The sequence below is a fragment of the Onychostoma macrolepis genome, chromosome 19 (assembly GCF_012432095.1).
Source record: "Onychostoma macrolepis isolate SWU-2019 chromosome 19, ASM1243209v1, whole genome shotgun sequence".
NCBI lineage: Eukaryota > Metazoa > Chordata > Actinopteri > Cypriniformes > Cyprinidae > Onychostoma > Onychostoma macrolepis.
Window position 1 is genome coordinate 29,829,282 of NC_081173.1, and position 21,220 is coordinate 29,850,501.

Consider the following 21,220-nt stretch of genomic DNA (forward strand, 5'->3'; position numbering starts at 1 on the left):
GTAACTACTTCTTTGTTGGTCTGTGCTTTCCTGATATCTACAAAACAGAGTCCATTGTGTTACGACCCCTACGAAACCCACTCTGGTACGGAGATAAAAGAGCTTTACTTTCTAGGAAATACGTTATTCTCTCTCTGTGATCATTCGCTCCATGATTTTACATAAATGGGAGGTCAAGGCAATGGGTCTGTAACTAGAAGGATCTGATGGGTCTTTCCCTGGTTTAAGAACAGGTACTATTGTTGCTTGTTTCCATACCAAAGGGAGTTGTCCAGTATCCCAAATTTGGTTTTAACACTATTTCCAGTGTTTTATCTGTCATGCATGCAGTGTTGGGTTAGTTACTCAAAGAATGTAATATATTACTCATTATTAGTTACTCCTTTCAAAGGTAATATTGTTACTTTACTTATTACTTTCTGGCAACAGTAATTATTTACACATTACTTTTTCTTCACAGCCCACAGAAGCTGTAACTGTGTATCTTCCAGATAAAATTCTTCTACAATATTACTAACAACATATTTCTTCCTCATCATTTGACCAAAATCCACATCGGATCGCAGTCAGAAGTTATTACAAACACTCAATAGTGATTGATAGTGGCATTCAAGTACAAGTGTTGTATTAATCTCATTAATTGTCATGTGTAGCTTGAAGTAATTTTCTGTTACCCATATGCGTTTAAATTTCGTTATGTATTTTATCAAATCACATGAGTTTGTAAGAAACTGTTTAATTTTCAAAAAATATTTTAAATTATATTATATTAATATAATGTACCACATGCCGATAATGCAGTATTTCTATCTGCTTTTCCATATTCCAAGCTTGCCTGCTGCACTGGGGACATCACATGCATGTGCGAGTCGTGAAAATTATGAAAATAAATCCAGGAATTATTTGATTGTTGGATTTTAAATCAGTGGGGTTGAGGCATCAAAAGTAACTAAGTAACTAAGCTGTTTTATGGAAAGTAACTAATATTATTACTGAAATATTATTAGTAATTAGTTACACTACTAGTTACTGCAAAAAGTAATATTATTACAGTAACTAATTACTAGTAACTAGTTACTGCCCAACACTGCATGTATGCCAACATTTTATAGCATACTCCATCTTTCCCCGGAGTAGTCTGTCTAGCACTAATGATTGCTCTTCTCAACCCAAACATGTTTAAAGGTAAGTCTAAAGGATTTTCTGACATCTTATTTTTAATTAAAATATTAGGGAATTCCTTTGATGTTGTATTCCTACACTGCCTGGCCACTTCAGAAAGATTATCTGAGCTATGAACTTTCTTGAATATTTGAACCAGGAGTTCAGCCTTTTCTTGATTGCTGACAGCTATTTTATCCCCACTGTTCAACACTGGCTCTTCTTCTTCTTCCGTCTTAGTGGAGGTTGGCAAACCAACTTAGTGCATTTTCGCCACCTACTGAGATGGAGTGTGGAGCATCAATGAGGACTGTAATATACTGTAGGTAATAAAATAAAAAGAACATTTTAACCCTGACTTTGTGACTTTTACAAATTCTAATATTATCTTGAAAACTTGTGATGAATTTCTTAATAAATTCTGAATCGACAAACAACTTATACCTATTGACTTGTTTAGTTTTAGAAAATGTTTAGTTTTACATTACAGCAAACATTTTATTGATCTAATTGCACATTCCTTTTCTTGATACTGATTTAATTATAAAAGAAAAATCTAGTAATATGCTTGAGTGTTAACAGTTGTCACAAAATTATATTACAACCTCTTGGTAATAAACGAAATTGAAACTACAATGAAAAACATTAAATCTGTGTTTTGAGAATTCCGCTTAAACCATTTGTGAAGTCCAGCCCACTTGGAGGTCCCCAGGCTGCAGCGATACCTACTTGGAAAAAGAGGCGCTCAGAGACACGTGGTTACGGGTAGATGGGGGTTATGAAGGGATACAGCTGCGGCTACTGGGCATGCGCACATCAATATAGCATCATTTTTGTCACACTGTACAACAATAATAATGTTTTTGCATTATTGTAAGGGGTAGGTTTAGGGTTGGGGTAGGTGTAGACGTTAATAAAACACAATCTAGTAGGTAGAAAATTAAATTTCATTGATCGCTTCCGGTCAGAGCTGTATCCCTTCTAGCCACAATACAGCTACAGCCACCTATTGCTTTCAGATCATTTATAATTGCATAGAATACGTTAAACTGTGCTGAGGCATTCTTTAGTACTGTCTTAAGTGTCACATTTTCTATTCAAAAGAATTTCTGTATTATTTGAATTCATTCTTTCATATGCTACACAACTGAATAGCACATGTCCCACAGACTCTGGTTAATTCCAATGACCTGAGCACTGAATGATTACGAGCTTTATGACCAATAGAAAGACTGGATATTCCTGCTTCCAAAGCTTTTCCTTCCATTTCCAACATGTTTTTGAATGTTGTACAGATGATGACCTTTAACCTCCCCATCCCACATCTCTTGTCATTTCCTAATAATAATATCTGAACATGCTTTGTAGAATATCATATAATATGTCTTGTCTGGATGTATTACCACTTAATAAACTTGTTAAAACAGAATATGAGTCTGAGCAAATGACTGTTCTTAATGGCTGAATTTCCTCCATCTGATGAAGAGCCATTAGGATGGCTATCATTCCTGCTGAGTAAACAGAAACGTGGTTGCTTGTCTTTTAGCAGTTCTAGTTTTAAAAAGGGGAAATGCAAACGGAAGCTGCTGTGTCCTGAATCAGGGCGAGGTGCTTTGCGTCGGTCGGTTGTGAAACACTTTGCGACGCAGCGCTTTCCCTCACTTTCACCAGAAGTATCCATATCAGATTGAAAAGAAAATAAGTGGTAGGCCTATATCACCTATCCCTATTTGCTGTGACCTTTTTCACAGTCACATCTGGCTTCGATCAATAATGTCAAAGAATTTCTGCCTGCATTATTATCAACGGGCTGTAGCAGGGCTGTCACTAGGCCCTTTTTATGGAGGCTTCAATAGATTAAACATAAACATGTAAGAAGCATGTAATGTTACATAAATCTTTTATTGACATTTGCTTTTGAACATTATTGTAAAAATGCAGGTTATAGAAAAGACTTGTGTGTGGTTTCTATAGCAACAGACTGTAAATATATTGCTTTGAATCTCTGTCTTTTTTTAACATTAAGTCTTATATTCAGAGCATATCTATATTTACATTTGCAGATTACAACAACACCCCAAAACATCAGTCTTCTTCTCAGTGGCTTTCTGTGCTCCTGATGACAACGGCAGGTCAGATCAGCTTCATCCATAAAGAAAATAATCTGTTCACGTTTACAGCACAAGACCAGCCGAAACCCACCAGGACCCTCTGAGTGAGCAAACCTCAAAATAACTCACTGAACTCAGTGAATCTCACAAAAACTGTCCAAAAAGGTATATATTCACATAAATATAATTCAGACTACATTTTCACATAAAATATTTTGTCACATTATGACATCACTTTCATGACAGTTAATCACATAAAAAACCCTCCTAAATTGCAAAAAATAATAATTATTAGAATTGTGAAACGTCATGTAATTTTGTAAAAAAAAAATAAAAAATAATAATAATAATAATAATTAAAGAAAAAAATATAAATATACATAAATTTAAAAAAAGGTCTAGCTCATATTTCACCCCAAATAAATAAATAAACAAAACAAATTAATAAAACAAATACAATTAATAAAAATATTTAAATTGTGATCCTTACATCATGGTAGTATTTGCTGTACTGAATTTAATTTTACAAAAAAAAAAAAAAAAAATCAAACTTATTAAAAAGTATTTAAATTGTAAACCATACATGTAGTAGTACTGAATTAAATTTTATAAAATAGAATTAAAAAATTAAATAAAAATTAAATAAAGAAACATTTTGTGGATGGACATTTTTCATTATTTATTTACTTCTTACTCTTTGGGGCAAAATGTGTGACCCAACCATTTGTTGTGCTGAATTTAATTTTATAAAATAAAATAACAATAAAAGGGGGAAATTAAAAAAGTAAAAAAATTAAAATAAAAGAATAATTGTATTGGGTACAGGATGTTTTTCATTATTTGACCCAGACATTTGTTGTACTTTACATAATTTCCTAAAATATAATAATAAAAAAATAAAAAAAATGTGTTGGGACAGAATGTTTCTCATTATTTATTTACTTATTACTCTTTGAGGTGAAATGTGTGACTAAACATATTTTTTGTGAGATTCACCAAAGCATCAGACAGCTAAACTTTGATCCCCATCTCTATCAGTGAACGGCACACAGTCTGTCACAAAATAACACAAGTGCCATAGATATATATATATATATAAGAAAAGCAGTGTGTGTTCAGTCACAGCACATTCTGTGTCTGTGAATGAAGGTGGCAGTGAAGAAACTGATGAAGTTCAGTATTTCACAAATACTGTCAAATCCTGCGGCCTAAAACTCACGCTTTCCTGAGCTGATCGTTTACAAACCCACAATTCCCGTTAAATCAGGTATCAGAACGGATGTAATCAACTCAGATCCCATGGGTTCATAGCTGCAGCTAAAGGCTTTTACAAAACATTGGACAATATTAAAATCTCCTCGTATTGCATTGCTCTCCCAGAATAGTGCTTGGCACAGAAACCCACGTTTCTTTACAGATATAAACGTATCTACATTCTTACACGATAATGTACAAACAGAGATGTAAGTGCAAATACAGATGCATGCATGAGCTTCAGCGCTGCGAGCGAGTGAAGGGCAAAAACTCCACGAAACGAACATCTTCAAGAGCCTCGGCTCCGAGGAAATAATACTGTCAGCTCACAGGAACGATCACGCCACTGCATGTCACTGGCTGGAGGAGCTCCAATATCAAACATCAAAGAAAATCACGCAGCGTGATCTCAGAGGAACAGGATTCAGTGGCTCTATATGACATCATCATGACCTTTGACACCGGTGTGTTTGTTCCTTCACTCTCAGTTCATACTGTAGGGCCGGGCGATATATATATATATTCTGTTAAGAAAATTTCATACATTTATAAAATGAAGCAATGTTATTTTACCTTTAAGTCTGTAATTTTAACAAACACGTAAGTTTGATTCATTTCCATCAGTTCAAACTTTCAGTTTCAGTGAATTGATTCAAATGATTCAGTGATTTGTTTGCACGTTATACTCGTTTATGTGTTTACAATATATCATATATTCATAAACTGAAGCAAAACTGCGATGGTTTTATTTGGCCGTTAAGTTTATTTGAACCTCAATAGCAGCGAAAAGCAAATAAGTTTGATTCATTTCCATGAATCAGTTCAAACTGTCCATATCAATGAATCGATTTAAATGATTCAATGATCCATTTGCATGTTATATTTGCTCTGGTGTTTATAAAATTTCATAAACTGAAGCAAGATAACTATTCTTAATTCTATTCAATTAAGTTTGATTAATTTCCATGAATCATTTCAAACTGTCACAACACTGAAAACTGAAACAACAGTGTGATGATATTACGTGGCCATTACGTTTCTGATTTGAACTTCAGACCTCAAAAAGCAAGTCTGATTCATTTTAATGAATCAGTTCAATGAATCAATTCAAATGATTTAATGTTGTTTTTTTTTGTACGTTAATATTGCTGTTTATGTTTTGTTATATCAGTTCTTGTGTTCACATGATTTTTACTGTATTTTCAATATTGCATTATACATTTTTAATCAAACTGGTTACAGATCCTCTGACTAAAATAAATCAGCCTTTAAATCCAAATATATAAATATCAATATACACTAAACATGGTCAAAAGGCTGAAAAAATTAAATATTAAAATTTTATATATTTTTAAAAATTAAAATATTAATTTTAATATATTATTTTATGATCATATCGCCCAGCCCTAACAATCTGAAATATTAAATTCATATATAAATATGGTCCAGAGTGCTGGTAGACGTTAAATAACATTGACAACTGCATTTCAACAAAACAATGCTGAAAAAGTTCACATTTTTCCCACGGACAGGAAAAAGCTTTCATCGACCACCAGTCATTTTTTACATTAAGAAAGAAGTGTTGATGTCCGAACACAAGCGGTGTGCTTGAGCGGCTCTGAGAGAGTCACTGATTCAGTCTGAATCTGTCCAGCAGGTGGCGCTCTTTCTCTGTGTGTGTCTCAGACTCGGGGCTCCAGTCTGTGCGACAGCTCGAACAGCGTCTGCTGATTGTCGATGATGTGAAGGTAATGGACGCTGGAGCGCACCTCAGGACTGTCACACGGAGAAAGCTCGTTCCCTGAGGAGACGAGAAATCAATGCAGTTCATAGATTCATTCAGCGCAGATCTAATGCACTGCTACACTTCACACAGAGCCTGACCTGAGATATTCATTACAGCCTAATTAACAAGACAGACATTTTGGCTCATACAAACAGCTGATAATTAGCAGTGTTTGCTAAGTCGAGCATCATTTTAATAATTTATAGCTAATCATTTTAAGAGACCTGAAGATTTATTTTTGTAAGTCTATATGTATATATATATATATATATATATATATATATATAAATATTTAATATTCTTAAATACTTAATTTTAAAATGTAATTAAGTAAATGTAATATTTTTTATGGCTGGTAACCAAGATATTTTTTAATAATATAATCAGATTGATAATGATGTGTGACCCTGGACCACAAAACCAGTCATAAGGCTAATTTTCTTAAAATTGAGATTAATACATCATCTGAAAACTGAATAAATAATCTTTTCATTGATGTATGGTTTGTATATTTGGCTGAGATACAACTATTTGAAAATCTGGAATCTGAGGGTGCAAAAAAAATTGAGAAAATCACCTTTAAAGTTGTCCAAATGAAGTTCTTAGCAATGCATATTACTAATCAAAAGTTTTGATATATTTACTGTAGGAAATTTGCTAAATATCTTCATGGAACATGATCTTTACTTAATATCCTAATGATTTTTGGAATAAAAGAAAAATGGATAATTTTGACCCGTACAATGTATCGTTGGCTATTGCTACAAATATACCTGTGCTACTTATGACTGCTTTTGTGCTGCAGGGTCACAAATACAAAACACTAATATTGGGCAATACTATTAAAATGACTCATATATATCTATTAATGTATATTGTATAATAAATTTATATTAATAAATTAACAAAAAGTAATTAGTATATGTACTATATGGTATATAAAATGGTAGTATTATAGTATATTTAGTATATGGTATATAAAATCATTTTATAATATCATAATATTATTTATTATATTTTTGAATTTTTAGCCAAACACCCATTTTTTCATAAAGATTTTTCATAATTACTAAGAATTACACCAAGAGAGTGAGGCAACATTGATTCTGTACCCAAAAGTCTCTGCAAAACTAAAATAAAATAAACTAAAAAGTATTTTGATTTTGGTCAAAAGAATGATGATTATGTTTATGAATGTGTGATTGGAGCAGCAGCAGGAGGAGAGTCTGACCTGTCTGATCCGTCTGACAGTGGCGAATGAGTCGGACCGTATCGGCGATCATGTGCTGAGAACAGAGATAAACGTCAGTAACACCGAAGATCTGACGAGTGATGAGTGACAGCTGTCAATCACTCACACACAAAACACTCACCAGCTTCTCAAAGTTCACCAGGTTATCATGAAATGTTTTGTTCCCCTCGTGGATGAAGGTGATATCTGAAAGCCATCACAGATCACAACATTACAACACTCAGTTAAAGCATTTGTGTCAGGTGACAGGAAGTGGGCGTTTACCTATACGCAATATGTAATATAAAATATTGTATTATTACAATTTAATAATAAATTGTCAACTAATATAATAACAAATATTACATATATTTGTAATATGTTCATATTTTATTAAACAAGAATAATGTCATAAAAACAGTATTGTATTATTGTAGTAAAATATAAAATAATAAAATTAAATTTAACAAATAATAATTTTTAATATATTATTTTATTTAACATGAGAATAAACCTTTATTGGTCATAAAAAGCAGCATTAGTATATAACAAAATGTAAATAAATAATTTAAAATAAGCATATGACAAAACAACACCATTAAAAATAATAAAATTAAAAAAAATAAAACACAGTAATATATCAGTATTGTTTTAATAAACAAAAGAACCAGTATCATAAAAATCAGTAATCAGTAAAATATAAAACAGTATGTCATAAAACAGTCATTCTATATTTTAATATAAAACAAACTAAAATAATAAAGTGTTGTAGTTTTAATAAATATAAACTAAAGTAGTAAAATATATATATATATATATATATATATTATTTTAATAAACAGAAGAATAATCGGTATCTATCATAAAAAGCAGTATTGTATTTTGCTAAAAAAATATAAACTAAAAAAATAAATATACAATATTTTATATGTTAAAATCTCACTATTAAGCATAAGAATATGTTAATAAACATGTTATTAATCAGTATCGGTCATAAAAGCAGTATTATTTAGTATAAACTAAAATTAAAGATATTTTTTTAATGAAGTGGGTGTTTACCTTTGAGCAGCAGAGGCATGAAGGGGATTTTGGGCGGCTTCATTTTCTTGAAAGCGTCTCTGTAGGCTTTGTGATTCATGGATGGATCCTGAGGAAGAAATCAGATGAATCTCTTTACGTTACTGATGTGACATGAAATCAAAATCAACGCTATTTGTATTAGAACGCTGTTTTATGTTGTCTTTACAGACAGGGTTTGACTTACAGTCAGCAGCTCCAGCTCAGAGAAAAGCTTCTTGAACTTTCCAGGAACTTTCTGCAGGAGCGAGACAGAAACAGTGTGAGAGCTGGTGAGCACAGGCTATAAACCAGCTCGTGTAGACTGAGCAGAGCGCTTTTACCTCCCAGGTCTGGTTGAGACGGCTGACGGCGGCTGTGTTTAAACCCATGATGATGGCAAACGAGGAGTTGAGGTTCCTCTGCGCTTTACAGCTGAAACACACACACACACACACACACACACACACACAGAGTAAATCATCATGACTCACAGTCTGCTCAGATCGTCTCAGACGGGACGCCTACAGTCCCTTCACTGGACATCTGAGGAGTTAAATCAAACACCTCCTCATTCAGTGAGTCTCTAAACACCAGCTTTTAATTAACAACAGTTCAGTCTCCAGTGACAAACTATTAGACATTAGTGCAATTAAACAGTCCTCAAAATCATTTACAACCATTCAGACTGCAAAACAGCTTCGCAAAAATAACTACAATAATAATAATAATAATAATAATATAAATTACTTGATTATTACAATTTAATAAATAATGAAAAATAATGACAAATATTATATAGTGTATAATATATTATTGTTACTGTATCATACATAAATAATCAGTATCTGTCACAAAAGCAGTTTTATTATACATAATAAAATATAAAATAAAATAAGTTTAATATTTCAATGTTTTATTAAACATATATGAATAACCAGTATGTCAAAAAGTAGTATTATGTTTTAATAATAAACTAAAATGATTAAATATTTAATATTTTTAATATATCGATATTATTGTACTAAACAAAAACAATAACTATCTGTCATAAAATGCATTATTAAAATGTAATAATAAATAAAAACTGAAATAACAGAAAATAGTTTAATATATTCCAGTTAATATATAAAATAATCCAGTTTTTTTTTTTTTATATCTGTGAAAGAGTCTGTGTTTAACACTTTATATTATTAGACCTAAGAATAACTCATATCTGTCATTAAAAGCATATTTTATTGTAACAATAAAATAATAATAAAATTAATACATTTAATAAAATAATAAAGATAAAATATGTAATATTTAAATAAATCTTTTGTATATATAAAGCATGAATTATCAGTATGTGTCATTAAAAGAAGTATTATGTTTTAATAATAAACTACAAACTAAAATAATAAAATATAATTTATTATTTTATTAACAAAAACAATCAGTATGCCTCATGAAATACATTATCATTTAATAATAAAATATAAAGCAAATTTAAAAATATTTTGAAAGTATTTTATTAAATAATTTTTATTCTTTATATATTAATATTATTTTATTAAACATAAGAATAATCAGTATCTGTCATAAAAAGCAGATGGTTTTGTTAATAAAATTATATATGTATATAATTCAGTCAGTATGCCTCGTGAAATGCATTATCATTAAATAATAAAATATAAACCAAAATAATAAATAAAATATTTTTAATGTATTTTATTATTTTTATAAATTAGTATTATTTTACTAAACATAAGAATAATCCGTATCTGTCAGTACTGGTGTATTTTGTGATGTCTGTAACACTGCAGGACAGACAGGAGCGCTGAAGATGAAGTGAGACTCACTGCGCGGCGATCTTGATGAACTTCTTGAGGAGCTGCACTCGTTTGCTGAGCGAGGGACAGAGCAGCACCTCAGACATCACCCACTGCTGAACCTCATTACAGCGCTGCAGCAGGAACTCCAGCGCCACCGTGTGTCCGCTGCTCGCCTGACGACTGAACGTGTAGAAGATCAGCTCTTGCTGCACACACACGGGAGAGAAACACTGAGGTCAGGGTGACGTCTTCGAAGAAATTCATACTTTTAGCCAACAAGGATGCATTAAAGTGATCAAAAGTGACAGTAAAGACATTTATAATGCTACAAAGATTCTATTTCAAATAAATGCTGTTGTTTCTATTCATCTGTGAATCCTGAAAAATAAAATGCATCACTGTTTCCATACAAATATTGGGCAGCACAACTGTTTACAACATTAATAATAATCAGAAATGTTTCTTGAGCAGCAAATCAGCATATTAGAATGATTTCTGAAGGATCATGTGACACTGAAGACTGGAGTAATGATGCTGAAAATACAGCTGCGCATCACAGAAATAAATGACATTTTAACAGATATTCACACAGAAAACAGCATTTCTAAACTGTAATAATATTAACTGTTTTTACTACATTTTTTATTTTATTAAATAAATGCAGCTCTGGTGAGCAGAAGAAGCTTCTTTTAATAGATTAAAAAAAACCTTACAGATCCCCAAAATTTGAACCAGTAGCATATATCCTAATTTTGAAACATTTTGAAAACATTCCATTTTTGTTTTGGGAATGTTTTTGGAACAATTATTGTGAGAGAGAAAGAAAATTATAAGCTTAAAAAATCTCCTGTTTAAAGGATCTTCAATGTTGAATGTTTCTCCTAAGAAAGTTTAAAACAACTTTAGCTGTTTTTTTTTTTTTCAGCTTAAAATATATAATACACTTAAAATACAATACATTTATATTTACATATTTTAATAATTTTAATATAATAAAATATAATAATAGATTTTTAAAAAACACTATAATAGCACTACATTTTCTTTACGCAAAAAATGCATTTATCATCTATAGATTTAAAAAAAATTATATAACAAAATATTTAAACATAAAATAAATCATAACTCAATTTTCTTTTTGCAATATATATTTAAATAAATAATAATATATAAATAATAGATTTTTAAAAATATGATAACTAAATCATATTAAATAAATAAATGAATATAACCATATAAATGTAATTGTTTCATCTGCTGGTTTCTGCTCATGATTTCACAATCACAGCAGCATCTGAGAAGCTTCACCTCGTGGATGGAGTTGAAGAGACTCCAGTCAAAGTTTGTCAGAGCCACAGCGACGTCCCACGTGTTGATGCCCAGCAGTCTGACGGGCTTCTGTCCCAGCTCTGGACACTCAGTCAGCGGCGGCTGAGACACAAACACCGTCACTGAGTTATGATTATCAGGCGCAGGACCAAAAACCAAACACATTACACTAGTTTGTCATACCAGTATCTCGCTGAGGTCTCTGCGACAGGCGCTCAGTCTTCCCGGTGGCACCAGAGACTCAGAGTAAATACTGTCATGCGGCTGAAGAACACGCTTCTCTGAGAGACAGAGCACAGGGTCAGTGTGTGTGTGTGTGTGTGTGTGTTTATCACATATGAGGACACAAATTTGTATAATGATGACATAGGTATTACAAGAAGAAGGTGATTTATGAGTTTTTTTGAGAAAGTAAAAATGCACAAAGTTTCCTGTAAGGGGTAGGTTTAGGGGTGTGTGTGTGTGTATGTACCTCCGCTGTAGGTCTGTGCCACCAGCATCATGTCGTCCTCAGATCGCTCCATCCGCTGAGAGACGATGTGCAGCAGCTCCTGAGCCACGACCGCAGGCTTCACCCGCATGCTCAGATACGAATCACAGCTCACATACACACGGCACATCACTGAAACAACTAACCAACACATTACATTAGATTGTTATATACATTTTTTATTCTATTTACATTTATATACTATTCTACTAAAAATATTTATTATTTAAATTTACATTTTCATAAAGAAAATAGTTTTATTATGCTTTTTTTCAATTATTATATTTTGTTAACATTTTATTTGTTTGTTTATTTACATATTTTATTATATAAAAGGATATAATTTATATTTACAAAAGAAATTCTTCATTTTTCTATTATATTCTATTTACAATTTTTAATGGATACTTGCATAAAGAAAATGTAGTGCTATTATTACACTTTATTTTTTCAATTATTATACCTTATTAACATTTAATATTTTATTTACATATTTCATTGTATCAAAAGATAAAAACAACTATTTACAATAAATTTATATTTACACAAAGAACATTTTGTGCTTATTAAATTTGTTCATTTTTTCTATGATTATATTCTTACATTTATTGCATTTAAATTGATATTGGCATAAATAATTTTTCTATTATTATCTCATTTACATTTATATTTTATCAAAAAAAAATATATATATATAATAAATTTTTATTTGCAAAAATAAAATTGCTCTTAGTATTTTGTTTCTATTCTTATATATTTACATATATTTTTGCATGATTTTACATAAGTTTCATAATAAGCATGTTTTCCACAAAATTCTCATCAACGTGATGCAAAAAATTTTTTAATATAATATATATATATATAATGCATAATATAAAAACTATATAATATAATATTATATAACATATTTTTATTTACAATTAATTATTTTATTTTGTTTTCAGGGTGAAACCTGACCTGGAGATTTTTTCATGACATTTATCCACCCAAAATTTGTGTTTATACACTCAAATATATAATTTAAATAATATATATACAGTACTTACAAATATGATTTAATTTTCAATTTAGATTTAAAGTTTAGTTTTCAGCAATGGTTCTGTTAGTAGCAGCTCAGCTTTGAGTTCTAATTTGTTTGTATATATTTCAACAGATCACTGTCTGAGAACTGTATTTCAGTGCATGCAGCGTCTACACTGAGAAATAAATCAGAAGAACCCAGACATGAGAGGACAGAGGTATTACCGTCTTTGCTCTCGACTGGAGATGCTCGGAGAGGAACGCAGTTCTCCTTCAGACTCAGCTGCTGGTACAGCGCTTTACTCTGGAAGAACACAGAACAGTTCAGTATTTGTCCAGTAATCTCCTAAAAATAAGAAATATATTTTATTTATTTTAATGACTTTTGGAGAGGATATTCAGTCGTTTACTTCATTTCAGCAATTTCATTACTTCACTAAATGTTCATTTTGGGGCAAATTCTTCTTTGTTTCCACAGTGTCTCTCACCTTTTGGTGTGGAGAATAATCGTCCACCGTACTGAAGGGAAGAAAGAGAAAGAGAGCAGCTTAGAGACATATGACGAGATGTTCACGACTGCAGAAACGCTCCTGATGTGAGTCTGAGAGACGGCTGATTTAAGAACTGCTGTCAGACAGTCACGGGTCCGGACAGACAGAGACGTCTCCTGTGAGACTCGTTTGTCTCTGTCGTTGAACTACATCCATCTATCAGAAGAGCGCTGCTCTAACAGGAGGTGATAGACACATGACGCGCTGCAGAGCTCCTCAAACCAGACAGTGAGAAGTCTGATTTCAGCAGGATAAATGAGTGTTTTAATCACTGTATCGTCCCTTGTTTTAACACAAAACCTTTCTGAGGAGAATAAAATTCTCACTTTCTTTTTTTAACCGTGACAAACGCCAACGATGTGGCTCAAGAGTTGCTCGTTTAGAGTTTAGAAGACTCCGCTATTAGTTTCCAGATGTTCGTCTCAGTTGTTTCTCCCAAAGTCCATAAGAAGAAATAAAAACAGACAGTTGTCATCACAGAGCAAGCGCTATAGAGCTATAAAATTAATGTACATAACAGCTCAGGTTGGTTTTGGGAGAATTTAATGGAAATTGTTTGAGATTTCTGACTTTGATTACAGATTTTGGTATTATGGCAAATCTGAGCACACTTTCAGACATAGTTGAGATGTTTCTAAAACTTTGGAGAAGACAAATGAGGTTACTGAGGTCTTTTTCTCAGATACAAAAGCAGAAGACTCAAGCAAAAGTCTCCATTTGATCCCATTTCTGTCCAGGAGAAACAACTGAAACAGAGTTTTGGGTGCAGATTTTGGTATTTTGGTCAATCTGAGCACAGTTTGAGACATTGTTGAGATCTTTTCTGAAACTTCAAAGGAGACGTCAGATTGACTCCGCTATTAGTTTCAACTTCAAAGGAGACTGTTTCCAGGAGAAAAAAAAAAATCAAATTAACTTGATGAAGAATCTTTGAGCTAATATTGAGATCTCTGCATTTTATTGGCAAATCCAAGCAAAGTTTGAGACATTGAGATCTCTATTGAAACTTTATATGAAACACATGTGAGATTACTGGTGTCTTTTCTCAGGTGAAACACACTAGACTTTGGCAAAACTCTCCATTTATTGGCACCGTTGTCCAGGAGAAACAATTGAGATACTCAGATTAACTTGATAAGACATTATCTCAGATTATTAGCACATCTGAGAACAGTTTGAGACATTATTACATCTCCTATGAAATTCTAGAGCAAACAAAGTCTCAAACCTAAATCTCAGTTTAATCTCATTGTTGTCCAGGACAAACGAAATGAGATTTTAAATAAATTAAATTCAAATTAATTTGATGAGAAATGTTTGAGTTCATATTTAGATCTGAGCACAGTTTGAGTCTCTTATGAAATTCTAGAGCAAACCCAGTCTCAAGCAAAGGTCTCGGTTTAATCCCATTGCTGACTAGGAGAAACAAATGAGATATTAAATATATTCAAATTAACCTGTTTAGACATGTTCAAATTGAGTTCGCTGACATCTGAGTGGAGTTTGAGACATTATCTCCTATGAATTTCTTGCTCAAACACAGTCTCAAGCAAAACTCTGAATTTAATCTCATTGCTGTCCATGAGAAACAAATGAGATATTAAATAAATTCTAATTTACTTGATGAGAAATGTCTGAGTTCACATTGAGATCTGAGCACAGTTTAAGGGGTTTATTTTATTGAGATCTCTTATGAAACTCTGGAGCAAACAGACTCAAGCACAAGTCTCATCTCATCACTGTGTGTGAGAAACAAGTATTAAATACATTAAAAATAACTTGATGAGAAATGTTTGAGTTCATACTCTGACATTTATTTGCAAATGTGAGAGTCCGTTTATTTGAGAAACATTATTAAAACCTCTTATGAAACTCTAGCGGAAACACATGTGATTATTGGAGACTCAAGTCTCCATTTAATCTCACTGCTATCCAGAAGAAACAATTGAGATATCAGAGAAATACAAATAACTTGATGAGAAATGTTTGAGTTAATTTCTGACTATTCTATTCAAATCTGAGCACAATTTGAGACATTATTAAACCTATTAAGATACTCCAGAGGAAACACGCGTGAGATTACTGGAGACTGTCAAGGAGAAACATCTGATGTGAAGGGTCTGATGGACGGCCGTTCTTGACATCAGCAGTGATCACACACACACTCTGACACTATTTCCCTCTATTATTCATCTCACATTCGCTCACGCGCCATTACCCATCTGCCCCGGGGATGCTGCTCGGTGAGCCAATCAGTTCTCTTCAAATGGGCGTGAGCTCAGTGAGTCTCCGCCCCTCGCAGCAGTAATCACACCTCTGAGCGTGTCAGCTCATTTAGCGGGATAACGAGCGTCTGCCTGCCAAACCCTGAGGATGAGAGCGGCTCCGGCAAATCAATGGGAACCTTTCCACGCTAAGCTGATCAGACGACAGATCGTAAGGAGCTCAGGAGAGGCGTGCACGCTCATCTGCATTTCCGCTCATGTTTGATTTGTTTTACTCGTCAAATACAGAAAACCTGCTTAAAGGGGTCATCGGATGCAAAATTCACTTTTACTTGTTGTTTGAACATAAATGTGTGCTGGCAGTGTGTGTACTCAACCACCCTATAATGATAAAAATCCACCCAGTGCATTTTTTCCCCCCCGATAAATGAAAACCCCTTTCTCAAATCAAGCCGTTCTCAGATTCTTGACTGTGTGACGTCACACAGGCCAAGGCCCCTCCCACGATTGTTGACTGACAGTAGCATTTAACCTTAGAGCCGCCCTGAGTGAGCCGTCATCAGTAAGCCATTGTTTCGACGTAGACAAGAATGTCTCCATATGCGATTGTAGTGTTCTGTTGTTGGATGTAATAATGAACACAGCATCTGAGCTGCTGAAGACGCAGTGGATTAGCTTTGTTTTTGAAGCTTCACCTACAGAAGAAGTGAGTATAAGGTTTTTTTATGAATCTTTGCAAATCGCCTTTCCTAATAATGTGCTAGTTGGCAAGTTCCGCGGCTAAAGTAAACAGTCTCATAAGAACGGCTCGTCATCCCACAGAAGAGAGGGGCGGGGTGAGCAGAGCTCATTAGCATTTAAAGGAACATGCACCAAAACGGCTCGCTGTGAACAGAGCTGTTTTTGACAGGGTAAAAAGGGTGTTGTTTTACACGACCATCGAGAAATTTTAACCAAAGTATGTTATAGACTTCATTAAGACCCTAAAGAATCATATCAACTTGAGGAAAATAGGCATCCGATGAACCCTTTAAAACTGACTTTTGATTCTCTCCACTTGAAATGGTTCAAATAGTTCCTTATTTTAAAGAGGTCATATGACGATGCTAAAAATATTATTATTTAGTGTTTTTGGTGTAATGCAATGTGTTTATGCGGTTTAAGGTTCAAAAAACACATTATTTTCCACATACCGTACAATATTGTTGCTCCTCTCTGCCCCGCCTTTCTGAAACTATGGGGTTAGATCTCTGCCACAATGCTGAGCGCGAAAGGTCATATTTTGAGCGTGCAAAAGTGCATTTTGCACACGCTTGAACTGAGCTTTGTGGAGAAAATGTTAGTCTCGCAAAGAAGAAAGTACTTTGAGCACACGAAAATCAATTTTGCATTTAAAATACGTTTTTGGATGTGTGCAGACCTTCTCTTTTGCGCGTGCAACGTTTCACTAGCTTGCTCCCCTGATGCCTGCCCTCTGTGCTCTCTAAACACCAATGGCTCGCTTGCTCAACACAACCCAGCGTTACAATATGCCATAATTACAGCCAATCAGAGGCGAGGCTGCTAAATTCTGATTGGCTGCTTTGACAACCAATCACAACATTCCCTGCATTATCGACAACAGAGGAAGAGGAAAAATACAGTGCATGCATAATTATTAGGCAAGTTGATATTCTGATCATACTTTTTCCAAGCACAATTTACCAATTCCAAACGACATCAATCTTAATAACTACTATTAATCTTGTATTTAATAATTTATAACTGATGTATAATTGTTCATGAAGGCTGGAAGTGAAAATGCCTTATTCAGGTGAGCATAATTATTAAGCAGGTTTTCTTTTACAGGTAAAATCTTGAGATGGACTAAAAATGAACTCCCAGAACTTACTGCCAGATTCTGGAAGATAAATTCTTCAAACAGTGGTACAAGAGGATGTAGTGCTGGTCCTTCAAGAGTCACTCTCAACTTATCTGTCTTTAAAGCCTATAAAAAAAACAGTCTTCAAGTATTTTACTACAATTAAGTATGTGATTCTTATTAAGTAGGGGTCATTTTTTAGGATTCTTTACTTAACCTAAGTCTCTGAGAACCTGACACATTGTACTTCTGGAGACTCCAGGAAGGTTGCAGTTCTGGAAAAAGCTGGCGCTGGAGACTAAATGGTTCTTGGTGATTTCACACCTAATTTTTCACCTTTATTCCTAATTCTTTTACAGTTAACATGCATCTTTTCTTCTCCACGTGTTTTTTTCTGACCCCGCTGACCCACTGAGCATTTTGCTGTCCAATGGTCATGTCTTAACTTAGCAATTTCTAGTATTGCATTAGTTTTGAATATTTCTCATGGGCATTTAATAATTTTTGACTTTCAGTCTGAGTTAAATCTCTTTTTTTTGGCTCATTTTATCTGTAAAAGAAACCCTGCTTAATAATTATGCACACCTGAATATAAGGCATTTTCACTTCCAGCCTTCATGAACAATTATATATCGATAATAAATGATTAAATACAAGATTAATAGTAGTTATTAAGACTGATGTCATTTGGAATTGGTAAATTGTGCTTGGAAAAAGTATGATCAGCAAGCGAGCCATCGGCATTTAGAGAGCACTGAGGACGAGCATCAGGGGAGTAAGCTAGTGAAACGTTGCAAGCACAAAAGAGAAGGTCTGCACACATCCAAAAACTTATTTTAAGTGCAAAATTGATTTTCGTGCGCTCAAAGTACTTTCTTCTTTGCGAGACGAACATTTTCTCCACAAAACTCAGTTCAAGCACGTGCGAATGGCACTTTTGCACGCTCAAAGTATGATTTTTCACGCTCAGCATTGTGGCAGAGATCTAACCCCATAGAAACAAAGCTCATCGTTCTGAGAAGCACGGTGTGCTCTGATTGGCCAGCTATCCAGTGCGTTGCGATTGGCCGAATACCTCAAGCGTGTAACGGAAATGTTACGCCCCTTACCATATTTGGAAACACACAGCATCTCCACGACAACAATACTACAGCGAGAATAAACGTTATGCCTTCTTTCTTTGCGTATACATCTGGGCGGTGTTTTGCAAATCTTCCCACAACGTGACATAGATATGTGGGGGCGTGTTTGAATGAGCCATTTTAGGAAGGTGTGGACAAGTCTTAAATTTTATAAAGAATATCTCTTTGGGTTTGAGACTTTAATCTTTGCAACTTCACAGATCTTATCTATGGATGAACAGCTTGTAACACTCTAAAGACAAAGAAAACATGAAATCGCATCATATGACCCCTTTAAATTCAAAATGCAAAAGTGTGTGCAACTCACTGTCTCCGTCGCAGAAGTTTCTGGAACTCCTTTAGGTCCTTCTCCAGCATGGGGAACTCATAAACGTCTTCCAGCACGTACCGATACAACGTCTGCACAGAAGAAGATGCATTTATATTAGTGGTTGATTGATCTGTAAATATTTGGCATTTCACAATTATTGGAATAAATTGCGTTTCCCAGTTAGATGATGTCACAAGCCAGACTTTGAAAGCAGAACTGCCTAAATAATGTTATTTTATATAATTTTATTAAGTAATAAAATAAATGAAATAATGATTCTAATATATTTCTATATTTCGGCACTGCACACTTAAAACATATACCAGAAATGTTCATATCATCAGATAAAAATCCAGATCTATCATTTGAAAAATAAAAATAAAAATATAATAATAACAAAAAATTAAAAATAAAAATAAAAACGTAAAAGTAACGTTTCAAAACATCATGACATCAAAAAATGAAAAATGTAAAAAAGTATGTCTTTCCATTGCGTTAGTAACATAAAACAATCAAACAGTTTAACAATGTAATCATGAATCATGAATAAATTACTCTTATATGTGTTTTTTAATGCTCCAACTATTATTAATTTTTTGAATGAACTTTTATAATATTTTTAGCTTCTATATTTTCAGTTTTCATTTTAATTTGAATTAAAGCTTTAGTAATTTTATTGTAATTTTTTATTATTATGTAGATTTATTTCAGTTTTGTTTTAGTAATTTTAGTACTTCAGCTTATTTAAGTTGCAAGGCAACATTTCAGATTTTTTAACTTTTAAGTTTAGGTTTTTCATTAAGTTAATTTCATTTAATTTAATTTCATTCATTATTTTACCTTAAAGATTTTTAAACATTTATTTAAATTAGCAAACATCTTATAGTTTTAGTTATATTTAACAATAAAAACACTGCCAGTTTGAATCTAGGTTTGAATCAGTCTGATGAATCCTTCACTGAATCAACATCTGATTCAACAGAAACTGCATCTACATTGTGCACTTAAGCTTCATGAACCCTACTGACTCATGACTGTTCGTGGTAATGTGTGGTTAAAAATACACAACTGCAATGTTTTTTTGTGTTTAACACATTTTATTTAATTAAAAATAAATATTAAAACTCATCTCTCTTCTCTCTCTATAAAGGCAGAATTCTGAATGAAAACACGGTTGGATGCCGACTGAATGTGTGTATGAGAGACTGTGTGAGTTTTGACCTTGCAAGCACACTGGGCAGTCAAGAGGCAATTTATTACCCAGCATGCACTGGGAATGTACCTTATAATAGTGTGCATTCCCTCAATGCATGCTGGACACTGTCAGTACACAAACGCATTGAGGGAACAGTGTACTTTTACAGTCTCAGTGCTGTAAAACAGCGACCACACACACACACACACACACACACACACACACACACATACACATACACACACACACACACACACACACACACACACACACACACTGTTCTCAGGGGCACTGTAGTGTTTGATGGAATCTGAATGTTTGTGTGTCTTCTGTGTAATTGAACACAATCTCTGACCCATCAACCCCCCCCGATCCTGCCTGTTACCAGGCAACCATCACCTGGGAAACGCCGCATTTAATGATCTATACGGGCAACCGTGAAACAGCCTCGTCACTGCAATGTCATGATGGTCGCCATGGAAACACTGCACGAGTGTGTGTGTGTGTGTGTGTGTGTGTGTGTGTGTGCGTGTGTGTGTTGGGTGGGACAAAGGCAGGTAGGAACAAGATGTGCATTTGTGGTGTGCGTGTATGTGTGTGTGTGTGATCTTGTGAAGATGACAGACTGAAATCTGTAAAACATCGACATGCGCAAAAACATCTATATTCACATCATAAATA

The 21,220-nt window shown here is 33.5% G+C and overlaps 1 protein-coding gene across 1 annotated transcript in view; it reads right to left on the reverse strand.

Annotated features, from left to right (window-relative positions):
• Window positions 1–3,050: 3,050 nt before the first annotated feature.
• rapgef5a (Rap guanine nucleotide exchange factor (GEF) 5a) overlaps window positions 3,051–21,220 on the reverse strand; it is a 71,058-nt gene continuing 52,888 nt past the window's right edge. Inside the window, 13 exon segments of the mRNA XM_058752760.1 lie at window positions 3,051–6,327; window positions 7,544–7,598; window positions 7,686–7,750; window positions 8,603–8,690; window positions 8,808–8,858; window positions 8,944–9,034; window positions 10,441–10,619; window positions 11,722–11,844; window positions 11,926–12,023; window positions 12,215–12,364; window positions 13,481–13,559; window positions 13,744–13,774; window positions 19,342–19,433. Of these exon segments, the coding sequence (XP_058608743.1) occupies window positions 6,209–6,327; window positions 7,544–7,598; window positions 7,686–7,750; window positions 8,603–8,690; window positions 8,808–8,858; window positions 8,944–9,034; window positions 10,441–10,619; window positions 11,722–11,844; window positions 11,926–12,023; window positions 12,215–12,364; window positions 13,481–13,559; window positions 13,744–13,774; window positions 19,342–19,433 (1,221 nt within the window). The 3' untranslated portion in view covers window positions 3,051–6,208.